Source organism: Balaenoptera ricei, chromosome 16 (genome assembly GCF_028023285.1).
Source record: "Balaenoptera ricei isolate mBalRic1 chromosome 16, mBalRic1.hap2, whole genome shotgun sequence".
In the NCBI taxonomy this organism is placed as follows: domain Eukaryota; kingdom Metazoa; phylum Chordata; class Mammalia; order Artiodactyla; family Balaenopteridae; genus Balaenoptera; species Balaenoptera ricei.
In genome coordinates this window covers 37,913,055-37,930,000 of record NC_082654.1, presented here as the reverse complement: position 1 = coordinate 37,930,000, position 16,946 = coordinate 37,913,055, and the positions used below count along the sequence as shown (strand labels likewise).

The 16,946-nt window shown below is 37.4% G+C and overlaps 1 protein-coding gene across 3 annotated transcripts in view; it reads left to right on the top strand.

Annotated features, from left to right (window-relative positions):
* FAS (Fas cell surface death receptor) overlaps nucleotides 1-16,630 on the top strand; it is a 27,359-nt gene extending 10,729 nt beyond the window's left edge. For 2 of the 3 annotated variants that reach the window (XM_059901047.1, XM_059901049.1), the window contains exons 2-9: nucleotides 2,236-2,398; nucleotides 8,559-8,696; nucleotides 9,756-9,864; nucleotides 11,591-11,649; nucleotides 11,794-11,880; nucleotides 13,095-13,156; nucleotides 14,211-14,235; nucleotides 14,973-16,630. In XM_059901047.1, the coding sequence (XP_059757030.1) occupies nucleotides 2,236-2,398; nucleotides 8,559-8,696; nucleotides 9,756-9,864; nucleotides 11,591-11,649; nucleotides 11,794-11,880; nucleotides 13,095-13,156; nucleotides 14,211-14,235; nucleotides 14,973-15,304 (975 nt within the window). In that variant the 3' untranslated portion in view covers nucleotides 15,305-16,630. The remainder of the gene's footprint in view (nucleotides 1-2,235; nucleotides 2,399-8,558; nucleotides 8,697-9,755; nucleotides 9,865-11,590; nucleotides 11,650-11,793; nucleotides 11,881-13,094; nucleotides 13,157-14,210; nucleotides 14,236-14,972) is intronic. The other variant, XM_059901048.1, reaches the window with a different exon arrangement.
* Nucleotides 16,631-16,946: the final 316 nt, after the last annotated feature.

The window sequence follows — 16,946 nt, the reverse complement described above, 5'->3', positions numbered from 1 at the left end:
TCTGGAATGTTACATGGTTAGTATATTTAATTTCTGACTGTCAAATAGAACAAAGTTTGTTATAGAATAAGGATCCTAAAAGGTGAATGACTTTCCTTTGAAAGCCCTTCCCATCTTAGCAGTTAACCCTTTGGTGTGATTTCAATCACATTATTATTTCCTAAAGTGCCCAATTCAGTTACTGCTCATTAACTATTGATGCTCTGATCTAGAAGAGGGACTAATATTAACAGGATGACAGGATGACCTTCTGTAGAAGAGGTAAGAAGTGGGGAACTGTCATCTTGAAAAGAGAAATTGATACTAATAAATACTTCTTGTTCAAAGCTGCTTCAGAAGAAGATCATAGATTCAAATGTGTTTTAAAAAGTAAGAGTCATGCAAATATAACGTTAAAAAATCCCCCAGTGATTAATACATTACAAATAATATGCCCATGTGCAAATCTGCTTTTGGAAACTTAACATTCATTTTCGATTATGATCAATGTTAGTTGTCTCTGTGTTCACAGAACCCGGCACACAGAAGGTGCTAGTGAAATGTCTCTTGGGTTGAAAAGGCAGTGGTTTGATAGTGAAGCCAGTATATTTAGGCATAATTCCTCTGATCTGTTTACCATTTCCAATTATTCTTTACATAGAATTATTCATATAGAGAAAGTAAGCTATATTTTATGGTGAGTTGGGTGTAGGGGATAAAACACTGTAATAAGAGTGAGGAGACTTAGACAAGTCCTAGCTCTCTACCTTTTGCTCATGAGTGACCCTGGATAAGTCAGGTATTTTCTTGACATTTTGGTGTGATTTTCCCTCCTGGAGTCTGGATGTTAGAAATGCATTTTAAAATACATCAATACATCCATCCCAGGAGGAAAAGATGGCAACCGCATCTCCTTCGTCCTTCCTTCCTTGGAGGTCCCATGGTATCTTGTGACTTAGAAGGGATGCAGGCTTTGGTGACAAAGGGGGAAGGGCTAAAAGCGAAGATGTATGGACTCCTGTGGCAGTGATTTATACACGAAGAATATTTAGTTCCCTTGACCCAGAAGATGCCATAAAGTAGAAAAAAAAAAGTATGCCATGAAAACTATGAAAAATGACCTTGAGGAAAAAATCCTCAGAACCAGTAGTTTAAAAATTTTTGATGCTTAGCAATGAATTTACATATTCCCATAAGATGAAAAATTATTTGTATTTGTGTTTAGAGAGACAAACAATAAATGTTTAGAAAACCTGAGAAAGGAATCAAACAGACATTACCCCAAAATGTTTCCATACATTTTAGAGGCTCATTTTTCTAAGGAACTCAAGCCTAACTAAGATAAATTTGACACAATGTCACTTGGACCTATAGGTTTTGTCTCCAGAAAAAAAGGAACAAATAATAAATTAAAGATTGGTTCTCTATTAAGAGAAGTTCATTTTTCCTGAATAAAAGTGAAGAAAATCCTGTTGGATTTATTGTATGGTTAGATAACCAGGAAGGAGTTCATCAAAACTGTAGATTCTATTGCTATATATAAAAAAGGAAAAAACAGAACATGCTGTAAGCTAAGTACCAGGTTTGGGAGAAATTATCACTTTTTATCCTCACAATAACCCTTCAAGGCAGAAAGTACTGCTGTCACTTACAGATCAGGAAACTGAGGATCATTGAGGCCCTTTAACTTGCCCAAAGTCAGTGTTGGCAGCAGAGCTGGGATTCAAACCACAGTCGTTTTGGAATTTCATGTTTTTTCCTACTCTGCTATGTTGTCCCTCACTGGAACTTTATAATAATAATAATAATAATACTGCTTACCAGGCACCTATTTATTATGTGTGAGGAATTGTGCTAAGAACTTGAAGTGCATTATTTTATTTAATCATCACAACAAACCTATGAAGAAGAGATTATTTCCACCTTATAGATAACAAAACAGAGACTTGGAGAATTTAAGTGACTTTTCCCTCAGTCATAGGGCTGATGAGTGGGAGCCGTGACTTTTGAGCCCAGAGCTGTGGCTCCTACCATCCGTGATGCTGTTTCTTGGGTAGTTTGGAGAACCCGAGGTCTGGACTGTCATGCAATAGATCTGCTCCTTTTTTGGAGACGAGTCAGTGGAAGGATGGAACGCACGTTGATTTTGCCTGTGCATGGCAAATAAAATACAGCCATTTGGGGCGGCTTACACCTATTTACCAAGTTGCTTAGTTCAGAAGTCAGTAAAATTCTCTTCATGTTTTTCTTTTACAGATATTTACCTCCATTGCTGGACCATTGTCTAAAGGTGATAATGCCCATGTGGCTGATAGCAACTCTGAGATGCTGAAACCGAGTAAGAATATTACTAAAAAGGAGAGCTGCGTTGAAGGCCTGCATCGTGAGCACAAATTTTGTTGTCAGCCGTGTCCTCCTGGTATGTTATACAAAAAAAATCTAGCGATCAGAATGAAAATCAGGGTGAGGAGTAGCATATCATAATAATGAAGAGAGTGTTTTCACAGCGTTTAGTTCTCCTGCATTATGGCCTGACTGGGAAGGAAAAAAAATATGCCATTATTTTCCGAAGACCAGCTTATGTCATCTTTATCACACTGGTTTGATGCGAGAATAAGTAAATATAATTTATCAATGACATGTACCTCAGAAATGAGAGGATTTATTTATTTAGCTCCATTTTTCAATAGCAAAAGCAGACTAATTTGTGGATATTAAAACTTAGCACATCAGAACTGGTTAGAATATATCATAATAATTGTGGAGCTCTGAAGGCAAGGGACTTCTATCCTTAAGAGATGTCTAGACACTTCCCTTCGATCAGAAAGTCCCTGAGAAAGCTGTTTGTCCTAGCACTGAAGTCTGCAAGATACATTTGCCTTTTACAACCGAATAACTAGATAAGCTAGGAAAGCAATGGACAAAAACCAACCATTTTTTAAAATCAGTATTTTTGAAATGAAAACCGATTTCAGATTGGAAATCCTTCAAACAGTAGCAAATTGGAAGCTAAGCAAAATGCAATTGGGCAGACTTTTTTTTTCAACATGGAGTAGAGTTGACTACTATTTTATACAGATATGGATCTCCCAGTTGCATTGTGAAGGAAAACAGGAAGATAAAGGAAAACAACACGTGGGCATATGCGATAGATTAATAGAACCATAAAGGACGGTGGTAAGTTTCATGTTTGGCTTTCCAGGTCTCCAGCACTCTAGCTGCTAAACAGGCACGGGCCCTGTTTATAAAAAGATTTTAACAGTCCTTCTTGGCCTTCTCTCCAGGTTTTAATAACCCTTATGGAAAATCTCTCATAATCCAACCCATTTATATTTAAGCGTATTCACATTTACTCTTCTCCAAATGAGAATGAAGAACGGCTTTCTGGCTTTTTCGTAACTTGCTAAACACCATCTATTTTTCCTGTGAATTGAGACCTTTACTCCTATTTTTAAAACCTAAAATGCAAATTAAAATGAACATAATAAGCTTTGAATATCAAACTGTTAAGGACTTTGTTTGCTTTTTGTTTGTTTGTTTTGCTTTGTTTTATTTTCATGTTAGAAGTGATCTCAGTCCTGGTGAGTTTGCTTGTGAGATAACTCTCATATGTCATTCTTGGAATGTAAATTGTTAAAAAACCTTTTAAGAAGGAAATTTGGCTATGTGGATCAAAAATTTGAAAATACACTGTTACAGTAATAGGTTTATAGAAAAATGTCTTAAGAAAATAGTCAAAAATAAAAGAAAATATTGTATGCATGACATTTCACTATGATACCCAATGATGTAAGATTAAGTAAATTTTGGAGTATTCAGAGACTGGAATATTATGTATCAATCAAAGTCATGTTTTCTGATATATTTCTGATATAAGCCTCAATGTATATAAATTCCCTTAAGAGATTTCTAACTGATCTGCTGGCTGGATTAACTAATTCCCTCTGCTCCATCTCTAAAAGATCCTGGATGGTGTCCAATATATACTAAACACTCTTTCCACTTCTATTCCTTTTTTTTTTTAATTTTAAGCTTATCAATATTCAGATTGCTTCCAAATTTGTTTATGCTCATTGGTGTTGTGATATTAATATGTAATTTAATTTAATATTACATAAACCAATATATGAATACACAGAAAAAACAGATTTTATTTCTATGAAAATTATTTTGAATGCTTTGGAGAATTTCAGTAAAGTTGGGTTACTGAAAAAAATGTTAATGAATTAAGTGGAAGCAAAATACATGGAAAAATCACAAAAATGTTAAAGCCTTTCATACAGATTATTGGTGTCTTTAAGTTTTCTTTCCATCAAAAAGAAAGGAAGAAAGAAAAGAAAGAAGGAGGAGAAAAGAAAGAAAGAAAGGGAGAAAGGAAATCAGGGACTTCCCTGGTAGTCCAGTGGTTAAGAATCCGCCTTCCAATGCAGGGGACTCAGGTTCGATCCCTGGTCGGGGAATTAAGATCCCACATGCCACGGGGCAACTAAGCCCGCGTGCCGCAACTACTGAGCCCACACACCTCAACTAGATAGCCCGTGTGCTGCAAACTACAGAGCCTGTGCACTGCAACGAAGATCCCATGTGCTGCAACTAAGACCCAGTGCAGCCAAAAATAAATAGATAAATAAAATAAAGATGAAGTCGGATTTTGCCCCCCAAAAAAGAAAAGGGAAATCATAGGCGATGCATTTTGGATGTGACTTAAGTGAGAAAGACTGTGGAATTCTAATAACTTGTTTCTACATCACAAGAGTGGCAAATAATTATATAGTTACATTTTATAAATTGAAATATTGACAGTATTTTTCTCAATGATCCCTTATGTGAACTGACATTTTTAATCAAAAAAGTCCTCATCACATCACCATATCCAATAAGAAGGATACTATGGTACACTGCATGCACATATATATATATATATATATATATATATATATATATATATATATATATATATATAATGTATGCACACACATACATATATATGTACACACACACACATATACTCACATGTATATATGTGTGTATTTATATGCATAGGAATGCACCAAAATGAAAACAGTATCTCAGAGCGGTTGATGTATAGGTGCTTTTTACATTTTCCTAAATTTTCCAAATTTTCTACAATGAGCACATGTACTATTATACTCAGAAACAAATATATTTTAAAATATTATTTTCAAGAAAACAACTACTTTTTTAATATTTTGATAAATTTAGGTTGTATACATTGGAGGAAAGAAAGAACTTGTGATATTGTATCCCTGTCATGCTGTAGGCATTGTGCCAGGCACATTCTGCAAGGTAATTCATTAAAGAGGCCAATTCATTTAGAAAGCAGTATAATCCCACTGACAAGCAATTAAAGTTGTACTTTGGCTTGGTTTTCTTAAACATACTGCTGCAATGGTACAGAACCCTTATGCACTGTATTTAAATTTGGTTCTGAGTTTCCACAATGTATTTTTTTTTCTAATGACCTATCATTGCCTTTGTTTACTAAAATATTGTATATGTTTAAATTTCATAATTTGTTTATGTAGTATTTTATTTTATCAAAAAGAATGCTATGAAATCATTAAGAAAGTCATGTTCCTAGGAGAGACAGCATACATTATTTTTGCTGTTCATGCACATACGGCAGATTAAACTTTAGACTTAAACTGCACACCAGCTCTGGGAAACATCCTGGAAGGTACTACTGGACACTTCTGCTAACATCCCATTGGCTGGGACTTAGTCACATGGCCATGCAAAGGAGGCTGGGAGATGTAGTCTTGACTCAGGGCAGCCATGTCCCCTGGTAAATATCCTGTTCCTATGGGAGAAGGGAAAATGGATATTGGGTGACAATCAGGGATCTCTGCCACATTGACTAATCCTTTTCAAAGTCCTAAATTAGGGAAAACGTAAAGACATTGTAATGTGTTGAACTGTGTACTAATCACCATTTGCAGTTAGGTTTTTGGCATCCAGAGTGGGCATACCAAGTAAATAATTCCTCCCTAGAGTGATCCCAGGAAGGCAAATGGGGAAGCTTTGACTTCAGAGAGAGAGTTATGGGACAGTGTTAAAAAGGAAAAGGCAAAGCAAGTGAAGGACCATGTCCCAGGGCACACATTCTCCAGTGCAGCAGACAAACCACGGGGACTGTGAGATGAAGGCAGAGAAACAGAGCCCCTGACCTCAGGGAGCTTCCAGTCGTGGAATGTAAACTCCTACACTTTACCAGCTGTGGTAACACTTCAAAAGTTTTGTCTTAGTTTGTAACATGGTAGCTGAAATCTTTACCAAGCAGATATTGAATAGTGTTTAATAGCTCAAGTTCTGGCATCAGACCCTGCTTTCAAATCCTCCATCTGACACTTAGAGGATGACCAACATATTTTGGTTTGCCTGAGACGTCCCCAATTTTAGCACTAAAAGTCCCACATCCTGGGCAAACAGGGATGGTTGGTCCTCCTAGCTATTAACAAGCTTCATGTCCTTGGGCAAGTTACTTGACTTCTTTGAGTCTGGTTCCTTAACTGTAAAATGGACATAATAATAGTTCTGACCATGTATGATTATTTGTGAACATTAAATGGAAATATGTTAATAGTGTTTAGCAGAGTCCTTGGCTTAATAAGGGTTGATATTATCGTTTATTATTACCATTATAAGAATTGTTATGGGTCTGATGGGTGCACATACATTTTACTTGCATTCTTCTGGATGGAAACTACATGCTGTACTGGAATAAGTGAAACTGAGTATTTGTGTTGGTTTTATAACATATTTCTCATGAATGGCAAGGAGCTACTGTTACTGAGGAATTTTCTTTTCAAATTTAATATAGATCTCCAATGTTCCTTCTTTCACCTTCTCTGTATACTAATCTTTTTTGTTGTTGTTCTACTAATCTTTTTTTGTTGTTGTCATGGGATCTAAAATGAGAATATTTTCTGAACAGTCACGTAAAGTAATTGTCTGAAATGTTACAATAAATTTTCTTTTAAAAGGCAAAAATTAAAAAAAAAGAATGCTATGAGGTTATTAAGAAAGTCATGTACCTGGGGAAAGAGCGTAAATTATTTTTGCTGTACATGCGAGGGGGACAGATTAGATTTTGCCTATTCTTTTTAATTAGTTATAACATAATAATTACAGTCACTAGTCAGGCTTTTCTCTTAGATTTCCCTTTATATTTTCTATCTCTTTCGTCTTCATTCTCTATTCCCTTGCCCTAAACTAGCTTTCCCCACAGCACTTATCACCACTTGCCGTCTTGTATTTATTTGTGCATTGCCTGCTTCTACCTTGAGAATGTGAAGCCTTTGAAGACCAGGCTTTGTCTTATTTCCTGCAGTATCTCCAGCTCCTAGAAAGTGTCTGGCACACGATAGGTATTTAATAAACACTTCTTAAATAAATGAATTTTCCAGAAGGCATTGTTGTATAATGCTTACTAATAGAAATCCAATGACTCATTTTATTTTTAAAGTAAATAAAAGTAAATGCGAATATGATTTAAACTTTTGCGTATTAAGATAGCAAACCTGGTAATAAATTTTGTTGTAAATACGTTCATGCCTGCACATCATAATGTATTCTGTCCCTTAACGGCAAAGGAATAGAAAGAAAGGGGAGTGAAAAGGGAACTGTGAGCACTTACTAGGCAGGTCCTGTGCAGTAATGTTAGCCATGCAAGAGAAGTATGATTATCTCCATCATATGCATGAAGAAATTAGGCTTAGAGAGATTAAGCACTTTTTTTGGTTTGTTTTGTTTTATTTGGCTGCGTCGGGTCTTAGTTGAGGCACGTGGGATCTTTTGTTGCAGTGCACTGACTTCTCTCTAGTTGTGGCACATGGGCTCAGTAGTTGCAGCGCAAGGGCTCTGTAGTTGCGGCATGCAGGCTCTCTAGTTGTAGTGCTCAGGCTCAGTAGTTGTGGCATGCAGGCTTAGTTGCCCTACTGCATGTGGGATCTTAGTTCCCTGACCAGGGATCGAACCCGCATCCCCTGCACTGGAAGGTGGATTCTCAACCACTGGACCACCAGGGATGTCCCAGATTAAGCACTTTGTTAAAGATATTGTTGCTATTAAATATTTGACCAAAGTCTTTAGAACTTCAAATGTTCTCTTCCTTAAACAATACTGTCCTTGTCAGGATTTGTGGACTTTGGAAAGTAAAATAAGTCAGAGAAAGGAGAATTAATTAGGTAACCTCAAGTGGCCAGCGGCAGCCATCTCTACCATGAATATATACCTAGCAACCTTCTTTCCTCCTCCCCCCAAAGTTGGTAAAGGCGTCTCTTCCAGTGCTTTTGGTCATTCTAACCTCTGTTTTATATGCTCCTATTTTTAATCATCCTATTTCTGTAGGCATATTCCTCAGTGACTCTTTTAGCTTTTGTCTTGGGAGAAATTCCGTCTCTTGCCACGATTTTTACAGCAACTTTCTCCCCTACTATATTTATATTTCATTAGCTTAGCCCCTCCACTCCTATTTTATTGTCATCCCTGCAGACTTCCCTTGCTGTTGCATGACTACCTTGCATTTAAACACTTGCTCTGGTTTTTTTCTTGGGCAGGCAAACGGAAAAATGATGATTGCAAAATCGATGGAGGTGAACCAGAATGTGTGCTCTGTGCAGAGGGAGAGGAGTACACAGACAAGCACCATCATTCTTATAACTGCAGAAGATGTAGAGTTTGTGATGGAGAACATGGTAAGTGTCTTAAAAAACAATCGAAAGGGACCAATCATGGTACTGCATGTAGCACCATGTATAATACAGTCTGAAATTGGGACCTATTCTGGCACTATGTCAGCATACAGGAGGGACAGGATGGGCCTGGCTGGGGTGAAGCAGGACCAGGTACTGAGTGACATTTATGAGTCAAGTCTAGGCAATTCTCCCAGATGTAGGAGAACGACTAAATGTAAACATGGTGAACAGGGTCCATCAGCTCCAATCAAAATTGCGGGGACTTTTTTTTTCCTGCTTTGATTTATGCTTGTATAATGGCTTTTGTTCTTAGCCAGAAAGAGCTCAGACGCCTGCAGATACAAGGACAGAGAAACCCAAGAGGTGGGTGGGTTCCTCCCCCTTCTTTGGGGATCTGGTTTGTCCTGATAATTCCAACTGGGGACCTGAATTTTCATGGATATCCCAATCTATCTTGAGGCTTCAGATTAAAATAAAACGGAAGTATTCCCAGTTTTGTTAGACATCAAGAACTCTCTGGATGTAAAGCTTTTCTTATCCCTATTTAGGCTCTAAAGCAATGTTTCTCAACCCTGGCTGTACATTAGAATCAAACAGGAAGCTCTGAAAAATGCCAACATCTAGGTCCCGTCTCAGACCAATAAAATCAGAATCTCTAAGTGAGGGTTTTGGCATTGGTCTGATTGAGTAGGTCTGGGGCAGGGCCTGACATTCTGCATTTCTAACAGGCTCCCGGGTGAGGCTGATATTGCTGGTCTATAAGCCATACTTTGAGTAGCCAGGCTCTAGATGAGAAAAAGGGAGCCATTTAAGTACAGGTGGGGTTGTCTAGGTTGCTGGATTGTCTGTCTACTTAAAACTCTGCTAAATGATTTCAACTCTTTCAACCTGGGGTTGCCTATTTGGCATTTAAATACTAGTTGTGTTACTAAAGGTGTGATGGTGTGACTGCTAACATAAGCGCTGGATCTCAAAAATCCATGCAGCTCCTGCCCATCCTTTTCATCGTCCAGTTATAACTAGCTGCTCTAATTAATAGTCTGCAAATTGGTTTTCTAGGCCTAGAAGTGGAAAAAAACTGTATCCGGACCCAGAATACCAAGTGCAGATGTAAACCAAACTTTTTTTGTAACGTATCTCTGTGCGAACACTGTAACCCTTGTACCACGTAAGTTTTAGTCTTTCTCTGGTTAAAACACTAGGTATATCTTGAGAGAGAATGTTTTCCTAAAGGGAAGCCTCCAAGCAACTAGATAACCATTTCTTCACCCAAACATCCTATATCTAAACATTTATTGAACACCTCCTATGTGCTTGATACTGTGCTGGCTGCTCAAGCCAATGATATGAGCAGACACGGGCCAGGCTTTGAAGGTCTAAGGCTAGAGGCAGAGGGTGTCAAGAAAAGCAGTGGTTATTGTGTTCACACCACGTGGCAAGAAGAGACTTGTACTCAGGGTGTTGAACTATATAGGAAAAGCTTTCAACTCTGCCTGGGGAGATGGATAAAGATATGACACATGGCTTGAGTCTTGAAGGAAAGAAAGAGCCTTACCAGATGTACACGGATGGAAAGGACATTTCAGGCAGGGGAACAGCCGCTGCAAAGAGATAAAAGGAAGCTCTGGAGAACAGACGACCTGGCTGGAGTGTAGGAAAGACTGAGAAGGAGCCAGGGTCAGATCATGAATGACCCGTCTTTCATGCTAAAAGAGCTTGGTTTTGACCCAAAGATAGAACACCTGATTATAGATTTCACTTTTCTTCTGATTAATTGGGTGATTTTGAGCAAATCACTTAACCTCTCTGAGCTTCGGTTTCCTCATTCATAGGATGCAGATAATATTCATTTGTCTTATCAACCTAATTTTTGTGAAGATCAGACTGGGTAATATGTGTTGTAAAAATAGCTTTCGCTTTGTAAGATGTTGTTTTGTATAAATATAAATATTTAGGATTATATTCATATGCCTCTCCTTAAACTTGTAATTCACCTTGGGAAATTTTTAGGAGTTCACTTAGTAGACTTGAAAAGCAGGGACGCGATGCCTTATGTCTCTTATTTACTAGAAAATGTTAAATTATGTGCAGTTAACCTAGACTCTCCTTTCTAGCCTAAGTGTCTGAGAGTACGGTCATGGTGACAGTATAAGTGGGGATTGGGAGGGGAACTAATGTAGTAAAATAATGGTAATAATAATAATAATTCTAAATACTTCATAATCTTGATTTAATTTTCTTTTCACAGTAACCCTTTGAGGCAAGTAATATTATCTCCTTGTTATTGATGAGAAAACAGGCTCATGGTGGTTAAGTGACTTGCCCAAGCTCACCTAGTTAAGTAATAGGCAGAGCCAGGTTATAATTCAGACAATTTGTCAGTGTTTGGCTGTCTGAAGAAAATCCCACAGGAACCTCTTGAGTGTTGTAATCACCACTTGATGCTAAAATGGGTAACCTTTAAGGACCACCTAGGTAGACTCCCTAAGCAGCAGCCTGGGCAGTGGCTATTGTCTGGCCATTTTATTGTTCTATGGGACTGTTTGGAAATTGCTTTTGGCAATTTATGATTTTAAGAGCACAGTTTATGACCAAATTAAACTTTATTTTTGTGTCTATTTCATCCTTTTTCTTATATGTTGATGTTTTAATACCTTCTTTTACCTCAAGGCATTTTAAACCATAGTCATTCTTCAGGATATTTTTCATCTAAATAACCAAATTATGTTATGAATTTGCACCAGTGTAGTTGCTAATTTAGAAATATTTGAGGGAATATGTTTGCCAAAAATGCAAAAATGAATAAAATGGCCCTGGATTTATAGTGTGTCATTGAAAATGATCAAGGAATCAGTCCACCAGTGTTTTTGAATTCCCTCTGTATTTTTTTCTAGGTGTGAACATGGAATCATTGAGAAATGCACACCAACCAGCAACACCAAATGCAGAGAAGGTAATTATTTCTTTTTACGATTATATTCTCCTTTCTCCCAACCCCACTGTAAAATATGAAGAAAAGCCAATCCAAAACTTTTGATTCTTTGAGAGTACTTTGTTTTAATCTTAAAAATTGCTTACTTTCATTTACCATGTCCAGTGTTCCAATCTACAGGATCCAGATCTAACTTACACAGTTTATGGGCCCTCCTGATCCTCATTCCAATATCTGCACTAATATACAGGGGTAAGTTCTTACTTTGTTCAGACTGTAGATTGAAGTAACTTGGGAAGTAGTTGTTCACAAGAATTCCCTCCTGTCTCCTACCTACCAGGAGAAAGAAAGCTCCTACCAGGTAGGCAGCTCTGGTATGGTGTTAAATTCCTGCTTCTAAATGCACCCCTGAGAGCTGGTAAGAACAGATGATGTTATCTCTCAGCTACTGTTTTTGAGCAACCATTCTGGGGCACTGATTGGGTGTTCCCATCCTCCCCATGAACAAGGGTATTTGTATCTAGGCAGTAGCTGAGTTGGCCAAGAATCGGAAGTAGTCCTTCAGTCTACATTGAGATCATCCCATGCACAAAGAGAATTCAAGGAGCGAAGGCATTGCAGGGGACACTTGATAAATTCACCCCTGTCTGTGCCTCCTCTCCCTTGTCCAGACTCCATGCTTTTTGATTATTTCTCCACCTTAACTTAAAATACTGTGGCAATACCTTTTATGTGAGGGTTACTTAGTAAAGTCAGCATGTAAACCAAAATTGGATATACTTATAATTACTCTAGGAAAATCCCTTTAGATCATTCATACAACACATGGTGGTGCCAACTTTCAATAACTCTGAAACATCCAATTTTTCTTTTTCTGTTGGAACAAATCACTGTTTCTCCAGGTCAGCTGAAGATAAAGAGATTGCCTTGCCATTAGAGATTGTTCAACTAAAAATATAAACTCAATGTTTAAACACTTAAATTGTGCTTGGAGACTTCTAGATTTCTTTCTTCCACCTCATACTGACTTCAAGGCATACACTTATTGAGTATATATATTTGAGTTATTTGTGAGTGTGTGTACTTGAGTTTTGGGGCATTAAATGCCACTTCATGGCAAACTGATGCCGACTTTCCATAGCCTATGTCTTCTGTGCCCAGCTTCAAGCCAGTGAGAGGGACTGGTGATGGCCGTACAATAAGTCAAAAGCCAGCTTCAGGCTAGGCCAGTGTGTGGTAACTGGATGGCTCCACTAAGGTGCGGCATATCTCTAGACCACTTGACCCGGTGGGATGGAATTTCCAAAATCAGGACGAATCTGCCTCTTATGGTGCTCGGTTGCTTTAAATGTCAATGAATGAGTTTCTCCTTTCTTCTCACACTTCTCTTAGTATGAGAGTATATTCTCACATGCTTCCTACAAGGCTGAGACATGAGTCTGATAGAAATTTCTTGGATCTTTCAGAGGTGAAAAGACGGCGCAGGAATAGAAAGAATGGTCACCAGAAATCCATAGCCTCAAATACTGTAAGTGTTGAAACATGCATCAGCTTTCTTAAAAAGATAGAGAAGGTAGTCATTCAGCTTTTTACTTTTACTTTTTTAAAAACAAACATTTATGATGCCTGTGTGTGCATGGGTTATAGGGGCATCAAAAATGAATTAAGATATGGTGCCCAGTTGATAAGAAGCTTCTATGCAAATAACAAGAATTAATTCTTATTAATAAATTCTCACTTACACAAAGGGAGTTGAGAAAAGGATGTGGCCAAGCTTCCATGTCCCATGTTGGTATTATCCTGAAGAGAAATGCAGAGAGACATCCTTTACCAGAGCAGGGATTCAGTATCCAAGTCTAGGCACAGAGATAACACTTAAAGCCATTATAAAGGTACATCTCAGCTTTCTCCAGACACTTGTTACCTTATCTGTCACCATATCTTATTACAACATGGAATCAAAGCATTTCAAATAGCAAAAGAGGGAGTTCCCTGGTAGCCTAGTGGCTTTCACTGCCGTGGCCTGGGTTCAATCCCTGGTCGGGGAACGGAGATCCCACAAGCCACGCACAGAGCGGCCAAAAAAAAAACAAACACACACACACACATATAGCAAAAGATACACTGGGGAGAGTAACCAGTTCACTTGATGAATAACGATTTTCTCATTTGGGGCCAGTGGGGCTTAGGGTTCTTTAAATCAATATGGTACAAAATCATTTCAACTTAAACTATGTTGTCGTGTCAAAAATTAGAATACTTACAGTAAAGAAAATTTTAGAATGATTATGGTTATTATGTTTATTTTCATGAGTCTATATAAAGAATAATCTCAGCACATTCCACAAATTACTTAGGTTCCTTGCCTCCGTAAAAAAAAAAAAAAGCCAATATTCCCTAGTTTCTGGTTAGGCTGGAAACTTTCGGAATAAAAATTTGAATGGTGAAAGAATCCTCCTTAGTCACTTAGTCTAAATTTATACATTTAGAGTATTTTATTACATTTAGAGTATTCTATTACATTTAGAGTATTCTAAATATATTTTATCTCTCTCCTTCCCTCCATTTTGTTTTCTCCCCAGGAAATGATGCCACTGAATTTCACAGGTAAGACTTTTATCATTTTATTTCATCGAGATGGCTTCCTTAGGAGTCACAGGCTACTTTTAGAGTTAAATAATTTTGCGAAGTTCAGTAACATATAGTGGGGTCTTGCCGTTTCTTGAGGTTCCAGTTTTTCCTGCTCACCAAAAAGGGTTTATTAAGCAGTTTGTTTAAATGTATAACCAATACTCAGGTAACATAAGATGCTGTATTCTGAAGGCTTAATTTTCCTTCACAAGCAGTTAGGTGTAGTATAGAACTCCTGCCTACATTGACTCAGAGGCTAATCTGAATTGTAGACTCAGTTATTATTGGTGTATCCTAGTTCCGTAACACCATTCATGATTCTATTCTGTTCTGTTCTTCGACCTGTGAGTCAGTGATAAGATGGTCATATAAACTCTTGGCCAGCCTTTTAGATGTGTCGGTCATTGATCATCAAATCCATAAGGACGTTAGAGATGATCTTTTCCAGCCCTCTTACTTTATAGATGAGAAAAGGAGGCACAGAGATGTTATGTATCTTGCCCAGGTAATAGAGCAAATTACTGGGGACACGGGAGGAGTTGGGATTAGAACTCAAGGTTGTTTCTGTTTTTGTTTTTCCCTGACTGGCTCTTTAGATCTCTAGGACTTACCCATATTCTTAAGTACTGTAAGAGGAGAAATAAACATGGTTTTCAGAAGTGGGAATTTTGTTTAGAAAAACAAATTTTCAGAGACTATTCTCTATTTTTCAGACGTTGACTTGGGAAAACATATCATTAGTATTGCTGAACAAATGAAAATAACTGAAGTTAAAGAATTTGTTCGGAAGAATGGTATGGAGGAAACTAAAATAGATGAGATCAAGCACGACAATCCCCAAGATACAGCTGAACAGAAGGTCCAACTGCTCCGTAATTGGTATCAAAGTCATGGGAAGAAAGATGCATATTGCACTTTGATTAAAAGTCTCAGAAAAGCCAAACTTCATGCTCTTGCAGAGAAAATTCAAGATATAGTCCAGAAGGACATTACTAGTGAACATGAAAATGCAAACTTGCAAAATGAAAATGAAAGCTTGGCTTAAAGTGAAAAACAACTAACTCAGTTCTGAGAATATACTAAAGAAAGATTAATGTTTGAATAAGTTCTGGGTAGCTGCAAGCTGTAAATATTGCTTGGCTTTTTTTTTTTTTACTGGGTGTCTTTCCTTTTTTCATTTATTAGATTTGTAGAGCTAATATGTTTACAGGCTTTGAGCATCTCATGATTCTGCCTTCAAGGATGTTTAAAATCTAGTTGGGAAGATGGACACAGTTAAGAGTAAATACAGGGGCATGTTAAGTGCGCGAAAAAGAGCGTATGCAAAGGACAAAAGATTTGAGATCATGTTCAAGTATCTAACATATGATTCTGTAAGTATGAATGTAATTAACATATGTAAATACAAATGCCTATCCACAGGCTGACCTCATTCCATAAATCAGTAGATGTGATCTTTTGTTGTCATGTCACAATCAACTGCCTCTAAATTACCTCCCCAGCTCCACTGATAATTCTAGAGATTTTACCATATTTGTAAATTTTGTTTACCGCTTTGAGAGGAGCATACTCAGGGAAAGCTTGCACATACATCTGAATGTAGAATTTAATAAGGTTCTACCTCAAAGGTCTTTGCATAGATTATTGGCATTTCATGGTGAAATATTTCAATTTTGAATTCACATAGAAAATGCAGACTCAGTTATAATGCTTGGCTATTTTATATTTGCTCGTCACTTTGGATCAAAATAATCCACTTCTTTCTCAGGTGTCAAAACATTTTGATCAGGAAAGAATTACTAGATCATTGGCACCTCTCCATTTGCTCCTTGATGTGCGTCTTGGTGGCCTGTGCACCCCCAGACTTGGAAGGACTGCCTAAGAAACACTTAACTGATTCACACAAAGCTGGGACTGCCCTTGGAAACACCTAGCTTAGCTTGGAGAGACTAACTGCTCTTACGGAAGGTAGCTTTGCGGCATAGCATGAACCCATGTCCACCACCAAAGCTGATAAGGTAGATTCTTATTTTGCTCCATCCGCCACAAAATGTTCAGTAACTCCCCATGTGTTCTCTCTTGATGCGAAGGCAGCTTATACATAGCAAAAGTGAAATCATATCAGGTTTCAGGAATTGCTCTTGTTATTTCCTGTAGCTTCTTAGACAAACAAGCCCCTCTCCCCACTACCACTTCCTTACTTTTACATTTAAACACTTTCGAAAGTTTATACTAAATGTGAATGTTAATAAATACTATTAATATTTATATAGTTGTAAGCTAAAGACATTTATAAGCTGAAACAGATACTCAGAACTACCTAAAGAGCTTCCATTGATGGAAGGTGTTTTCCTCTTATGTTTGGAAATAGAAAATATAGGTAAAACTATTTAATTAAAATCATGTTTTTGGTATCTCTGGTTATCTCTTTTTTTGGTGGGGGCTTGCTTTTTGTTTTTGTTTTCTTTTCTTCTATCTATTGCTAAATGTAACCTGTTTATAAATCTTTCATCCTTCCTTTGGTCTCTTAGGAAGTATTTCCTTTTTAAAGCCCTTTAGTGGTTAAATAATTTCCTCCATAGGCTGTTACTCTCAAGAATACCCCTCTCCTAAACAACACATAATTAGTTATTATGTGAGGATTTACTATAACAGGATTATATATCAGGCACTGAACGTGTGGTTAA